At 46.1% G+C, this 7,829-nt stretch overlaps 1 protein-coding gene across 2 annotated transcripts in view; it reads right to left on the bottom strand.

Annotated features, from left to right (window-relative positions):
• LOC112069290 (regulating synaptic membrane exocytosis protein 1) overlaps positions 1–7,829 on the bottom strand; it is a 58,849-nt gene that overhangs the window by 42,271 nt on the left and 8,749 nt on the right. The window contains exons 8-12 of one of the 2 annotated variants that reach the window (XM_070438498.1): positions 6,501–6,631; positions 5,965–6,136; positions 5,118–5,271; positions 4,555–4,614; positions 3,377–3,530 (exon numbers count right to left, since the gene is read on the bottom strand). In XM_070438498.1, the coding sequence (XP_070294599.1) occupies positions 3,377–3,530; positions 4,555–4,614; positions 5,118–5,271; positions 5,965–6,136; positions 6,501–6,631 (671 nt within the window). Of the gene's footprint in view, positions 1–327; positions 481–2,067; positions 2,223–2,929; positions 3,017–3,376; positions 3,531–4,554; positions 4,615–5,117; positions 5,272–5,964; positions 6,137–6,500; positions 6,632–7,829 lie in introns of those variants that run through there. The other variant, XM_024136596.2, reaches the window with a different exon arrangement.

The raw sequence follows: 7,829 nt of genomic DNA, 5'->3' as shown, positions 1-7,829 counted from the left end.
AAGAGAGTGAGCGAAGAGAGAGAGAAAGGGAAAGAGAGAGAAAAGAGAAAGAAAGAAAAAAGAAAGAGAGCGATAGAGAGAGAGAGAAAAAGAGAGAGAAAGAGAAAGAGAGAGAGAGAGAGAGAGAGAGAGAGAGAGAGAGAGAGAGAGAGAGAGAGAGAGAGAGAGAGAGAGAGAGAGAGAGAGAGAGAGAGAGAGAGAAGAATGCGCAGATGTGTGGGGTGTAGTCTCGTCGAGAACCAGGCAGCGTGACAACAGCGTGATTCCGATGTATGGCTACGTGAGACTAGTTTAGGTATAACTGCGTGATATAGAAACTGCAGCTACCTCTGCATGGGGACGTGTGCAGGGCGGGAGCGGGCCCTTGTTATGTCCTCACGGTGAGGGGACACAGATCTGGAGCGGTGCTGGGCCAGTCTCTGCTGCTCTGGGACAGTCAGGGTGTGTTCCTCTCCCTCTCCCTCGAGTTACGCTCTGCACCTACACACATACGGAGGAGGAATCAGCAGTCGTAGCGATGTTACCTTCTGACAGAATGTGTCAGTGTTGAGCCCGCCACTCACATCGCCACTTCAGGTGATCGCTTGGTTTTCCAAAACTACAGAGATCATGCTGGTGCTTCTATTTAATACAGTGGCCCATAGCAGCTCTAGTCTAATCAAACTCATGCCACGTGAGGAGCTGAGAGGACAAATGATACAGACTGAAAACTGTAGCACATCATAGTTGATATTTTACACCGGAGGTTTTTTGGTTACATTTGAAGAGTTGCATTGGATAGTTACACCAGGTATTCGAGCTAACTTATGTAATGGACTGTTTTCTGCATTCGACAAAGTTACCCCATTGCCAGCTTGCAACGGCAACCTGGCTAAGGCAGAAACTGTCTGGCACCCAGGCTAAGTGGCCTTGTACCCTTTTTGAAATAGCCGAGCCAGAACAGCACAGTTCATGTTGACCCTATGGTGTGAATCAGGCACTGGTTTATACACCGTATCGTTGTGTTGTACGGAGCCACTACTACTTCAGGCTCTACTACCAGACATGCAGGTGACGGCGTCAGTGGAATGGACAGCGACATCACGGCTCTATAGTTCCATGCACTCAGTGCTCCCAGTGATCTTCTCTACAAGCTGCATTACTACGGTCCGGCAGAGGAGGAGAAAGGCTGTGGACAGTATTATGGCAGAACACATACTATATAGAATTGTAGTAATACATAGTATCATTGTAGTATACGCTGGTATTACAAAGGCTGGTAGAAGTACCCCTGCCTGTTTTACATCAGAGTTAAATCCAAGAGTGGGGTCAAATTGGGAACCAAGGACGTTTCCCCCGATGTAAAACATATCGGAGGTGGTCAGTTGGGATCAAATGACGTAGCCCATGGTTAGAGAGGCCAGATAGGCCGGGGTATAACGCGGTCGCACCTCTCTCCTCCAGTGCTGGACTCTCACTACTTGAAGCTGGGTAACAGTAACCATGCCCCCCCACCCACCTTCAGATACTACCGCTATACCTGTATCATCAAAACTCGTTGTCAATGATGCGATGGGACCCCTGCCAACAACGGTGGATAGACACGCACACACACACACACACACACACACACAAGGTAGGGTTACACACACACAGTAGGTAGAGGGTTTACACGCAGTAGGTAGAGAGTTTACACACAGAAGGGTTGAGAATTTCCATGGCAGTTGCGATCGATCTCGCACACACAGGAGAACAAGTCATAGGAAGTTCATCTTGGCATACTGTAGCAGGGAGAATCTATTTGCCGAGTCAGTGTCAATACATCACACACACACACACGCACACACACACACATAATGTATATACTGTACACACATACACACACACACAACGCACGCATGCACACACACAACACTCTCTCTCTCGTTCGCTCTCTTTCACACAACAAGCACGCACCACACACGCATGCACACACACACTACACACACACATAATGTATAACTGTACACACATACACACACACAAACGCACGGATGCATGCAAACGCACAACACGCACGCACACACACACACACACAACAAGACTTACTCTGTAGTTTCTTGCTGGGGCTGTCGTGAGAGGCGTGTCTCCGCGGGAGGTAAGGGATGGCTGGGGCAGAGGTAGAGAGGACACGTCGTGGGTCCTGGAGCTTATTACCAGTGAGGAACGTCGTCCAGCAGGGCAGTCTCCAGCTCTATCAGGATCTAGGAGGTAGAGGGAAGAGAGGAAGGAGGAGGAGGAGAGAAAGTGAGAGACATATAGAACAAGACAACGTCAGAATAGAGGACATGATGGCGTCCGTCTGTGGTTTTCTGTGCATGTTTGAGTTTGCAAGTGTGTGTGGATACGTGAAAATGAATGTGTGTGTGTTTTGTTTTCTGTGTATTACTGTATGTTTATGAAGAGTTTCATTTCAAAACGCTACATATTCATTTCACAAATGTGTGGTAAAATTAGCTTTAATGTTTTAAAGAAATGATCAACGAGATCTTATCCAGAATGACTTACAGTGAGTTGCATTTATCGTAAAGATAGCCAGGTACGACAACCACATATCACAGTCACAGATACAGGACCCGAACATTCCATTCAGCTAACCAATGGGTATATACGCATTTTGCAAAACAGGAAAACATTCATACACATCTAAAATCTATTAAATAAAAATCTGAAACAGTAATAATTTACACACAAATATAATATACTATGAATAAAAACGAGAACAGTAATAATTTACACACAACAAATATAATATCTATGAATAAAAAACGAGAACAGTAATAATTTACACACAAATGAAAGATATAATTCAACATGTACTATAAACAGTGTGGTGTGCGTGTGTGGTGCTGTGCGTGCTGGTGCGTGCGTGCGTGCGTGCGTGCGTGCGTGTGTGTGTGTTGTATCTTACCTCTCCCAGGAAGTCACTCTCCTCCTCCTGTATTCTAGGTTGGTCCCAGACGGTGATCTCCAGCATGCGTTCTCTGAAGTCCCTGCGGTGGACCGTGGGAGTACAGGAAACGTCTGGTGTCCACTTGGGCCCAGCGCTCTTCTTTACCGTCTTGGTCCTGCGCTTGCTCTTATCATGGGAACATGACAGGGGAAGAAGGCAGAGGAATGTTAGGAGAGGGAAGACCGAACCTTAGAGAAGGAGAGTCAAAGGAAGTCAGCGAGTCATGTATGTATCTGTCACATACTGTCCCCATATAAGGGTCTGTGACTCACTATAAGGATGGTGAAATATAACAGAAAACTAACACAAATCGAGAACCAGGCAGCGTGACAACAGCGTGATTCCGATGTATGGCTACGTGAGACTAGTTTAGGTATCACTGCGTGATACAGAAACTGCAGCTACCTCTGCATGGGGACGTGTGCAGGGCGGGAGCGGGCCCTTGTTATGTCCTCACGGTGAGGGGACACAGATCTGGAGCGGTGCTGGGCCAGTCTCTGCTGCTCTGGGACAGTCAGGGTGCTGTTCCTCTCCCTCTCCCTCGAGTTACGCTCTGCACCTACACACATACGGAGGAGGAATCAGCAGTCGTAGCATGTTACCTTCTGACAGAATGTGTCAGTGTTGAGCCCCGCCACTCACATCGCCACTTCAGGTGATCGCTTGGTTTTCCCAAAACTACAGAGATCATGCTGGTGCTTCTATTAATACAGTGGCCCATAGCAGCTCTAGTCTAATCAAACTCATGCCACGTGAGGGAGCTGAGAGGACAAATGATACAGACTGAAAACTGTAGCACATCATAGTGTGATATTTTACACCGGAGGTTTTTTGGTTACATTTGAAGAGTTGCATTGGATAGTTACACCAGGTATTGAGCTAACTTATGTAATGGACTGTTTCTGCATTCGACAAAGTTACCCCATTGCCAGCTTGCAACGGCAACCTGGCTAAGGCAGAAACTGTCTGGCACCCAGGCTAAGTYGCCTTGTACCCTTTTTGAAATAGCCGAGCCAGAACAGCACAGTTCATGTTGACCCTATGGTGTGAATCAGGCACTGGTTTATACACCGTATCGTTGTGTTGTACGGAGCCACTACTACTTCCGGCTCTACTACCAGACATGCAGGTGACGGCGTCAGTGGAATGGACAGCGACATCACGGCTCTATAGCTCCATGCACTCAGTGCTCCCAGTGGATCTTCTCTACAAGCTGCATTACTACGGTCCGGCAGAGGAGGAGAAAGGKTGTGTACAGTATCATGGCAGAACACATACTATAATAGAATTGTAGTAATACCATAGTATCATTGTAGTATACGCTGGTATTACAAAAGGCTGGTAGAAGTACCCCTGCCTGTTTTAAATCAGAGTTAAATCCAAAGTGTGGGGTCAAATTGGGAACCAATGACGTTTTTCCCCGATGTAAAACATCTCTGAGGTGGTCAGTTGGGATCAAATGACGTAGCCCATGGTTAGAGAGGCCAGATAGGCCGGGGTATAACGCGGTCGCACCTCTCTCCTCCAGTGCTGGACTCTCACTACTTGAAGCTGGGTAACAGTAACCATGCCCCCCCACCCACCTTCAGATACTACCGCTATACCTGTATCATCAAACTCTGTGTCAATGATGCGATGGGACCCTGCACAACGGTGGATAGACACGCACACACACACACACACACACACACACAAGGTAGGGTTACACACACACAGTAGGGTAGAGGGTTTACACGCAGTAGGGTAGAGAGTTTACACACAGAAGGGTTGAGAATTTCCATGGCAGTTGCGATCGATCTCGCACACACAGGAGACAAGTTGATAGGAAGTTCATCTTGGCATACTGTAGCAGGGAGAATCTATTTGCCGAAGTCAGTGTCAATACATCACACACACACACACGCACACACACACACATAATGTATATACTGTACACACATACACACACACAAACGCACGCATGCACACACACAAACACTCTCTCTCTCGTTCGCTCTCTTTCACACACAAGCACGCACGCACACACGCATGCACACACACACACACACACAATAATGTATATACTGTACACACATACACACACACAAACGCACGGATGCATGCAAACGCACGCACGCACGCACACACACACACACACAAGACTTACTCTGTAGTTTCTTGCTGGGGCTGTCGTGAGAGGCGTGTCTCCGCGGGAGGTAAGGGGATGGCTGGGGCAGAGGTAGAGAGGACACGTCGTGGGTCTGGAGCTTATACCAGTGAGGAACGTCGTCCAGCAGGGCAGTCTCCAGCTCTATCAGGATCTAGGAGTGAGAGGGAAGAGAGGAAGGAGGAGGAGGAGAGAAAGTGAGAGACATATAGAACAAGACAACGTCAGAATAGAGGACATGATGGCGTCCGTCTGTGGTTTTCTGTGCATGTTTGAGTTTGCAAGTGTGTGTGGATACGTGAAAATGAATGTGTGTGTGTTTTGTTTTCTGTGTATACTGTATGTTTATGAAGAGTTTCATTTCAAAACGCTACATATTCATTTTCACAAATGTTGGTAAATTAGCTTTAATTGTTTAAAGAAATGATCAACGAGATCTTATCCAGAATGACTTACAGTGAGTGCATTTATCGTAAGATAGCCAGGTACGACAACCACATATCACAGTCAAATATACAGGACACGAACATTCCATTCCAGCTAACCAATGGGTATATAGCATTTTGCAAAACAGGAAAACATTCATACACATCTAAAATCTATTAAATAAAAATCTGAAAACAGTAATAATTTACACACAAATATAATATCTATGAATAAAAAACGAGAACAGTAATAATTTACACACAAATATAATATCTATGAATAAAAAACGAGAACAGTAATAATTTACACACAAATGAAGATATAATTCACATGTACTATAAACAGTGTGTGTGCGTGTGTGCGTGCGTGCGTGCGTGCGTGCGTGCGTGCGTGCGTGCGTGTGTGTGTGTGTGTATCTTACCTCTCCCAGGAAGTCACTCTCCTCCTCCTGTATTCTAGGTTGGTCCCAGACGGTGATCTCCAGCATGCGTTCTCTGAAGTCCCTGCGGTGYACGTGGGAGTACAGGAACGTCTGGTTCCACTTGGGCCCAGCGCTCTTCTTTACCGTCTTGGTCCTGCGCTTGCTCTTATCACTGGGAACATGACAGGGGAGAAGGCAGAGGAATGTTAGGAGAGGGAAGACGAACCTTAGAAGGAGAGTCAAAGGAAGTCAGCGAGTCATGTATGTATCTGTCACATACTGTCCCCATATAAGGGTCTGTGACTCACTATAAGGATGGTGAAATATAACAGAAAACTACARAGACAGGAAGCAAATCAGAAGAGAACGTGTTGACAYTGTGTTTAAYGTATATTGGATACAGTTACATAAGAAAACGATCAGTTTATGTACAATGTTGAACCCCTGTACTGGTAATATACTTCAGTAATTACTGTGTGTMTACACAGGTATAAGAACTACTTAATGTTAACCCTAGTAATATGAGACCGGTTTACCTTCGGTCAGGGAGGAAGTACATCTTGACGTAGGGGTTCCTGGGTCGCCCGTCCGGTCGGGGGGGCAGGTCTATGGCTTGAAGGACGTTGACGATCAGTTGATGGCCCACTTTGTCATACCACAGCTTTACCTAGGAACAACATTATGGGATTAGATTAATGTGACTGAATGATCCAGTTAGAGTGACATTGGTTTGATGAATACACCCAGACATTGTGAAAGTGCAATATAGGCCATCTACACCAAGTACAATAGCTGTCCTGGCTAGTTTGTTCGTAAAATAAATCGTCCCATTCCCATCTCATACATCCATGTCCAGCCTCCCCAGTCAGCCAGTATCGTCCCAGTAAGTAGAACAGTAATCGTCCAGTTTACTAGTCCAGTATAGCCCAAGTGTAGTAGTCCCAGTATAGTCCAGTGTAGATCCAGTATAGTCCGCATACAGTCCCAGTATCAGTCCAGTAAGTCCAGTACAGTACCGGTATGTCCAGTATACGTCCAGTACAGTCCCAGTGAGAAGTCGCAGTACATAGTCCAGTATACGCGTCCGTATACTAGTTCCAGGTAGATCCAGTAAGCCCAGTAAGTCCAGTACAGTCCAGTATATCCGGTAAGATCCAGTACAGTCCAGTACAGTCCCGTACAGTCCAGTGTAGTCCAGATATCAGTAACAGTCAGTGTAGTCCAGTGTAGATCCAGTACAGCTACAGTACTGTGAAGATCCAAGTACAGTCACCAGTACTAGTCCATAATAGAGTCCATGTCAGTCCAGTACAAGACCGTATAGTCGTGTAAGATCCAGTACAGTCCCAGTAGTAGTCCAGTAATAGTCCAGTGTACAAGTCCAGTAATGTCCAGTATAGATCAGTACAGTCCAGTATAGTTCATAGCATCCAGTTAGGTCCAGTGGTAGATCCAGTACAGTCCAGTAAATAGTCCAGTATAGATCCAGTGTAACTCCAGTACAGTCCAGTAATGTCCAGTGTAGATCCAGAACGTCCATATAGGTCCAGTGTCATGATCCAGTTACAGATCTCACAGTACACCCAGTCGTAACAGTAAGTCCCAGGTGATAGATTTACTCCATGTAAGTTCAGGTATATTTCCATAGTATAAGATCTTCCTCCAGTACTCCAAGTAGTACAGTCCAGTAGCACACCGTCCAGTATAGTCCAGTTATATGTTCCATACTATAGTTCAGTGGATAGTATCCAGTGCAGTCGCACAGCCTATAGGCGTCCAAGTTAATGTTGCCGTTAGCCTTAGATCAGTATAGCCGATCCTTCCAGTACAGTCCAGTAAGTCCAGTATAAGTGGTTCCAGTATAG

The sequence above is a fragment of the Salvelinus sp. IW2-2015 genome, unplaced genomic scaffold (genome assembly GCF_002910315.2).
Source record: "Salvelinus sp. IW2-2015 unplaced genomic scaffold, ASM291031v2 Un_scaffold963, whole genome shotgun sequence".
NCBI classification, from domain to species: Eukaryota; Metazoa; Chordata; class Actinopteri; order Salmoniformes; family Salmonidae; genus Salvelinus; species Salvelinus sp. IW2-2015.
This window is presented reverse-complemented; position numbering and strand designations above follow the sequence as displayed.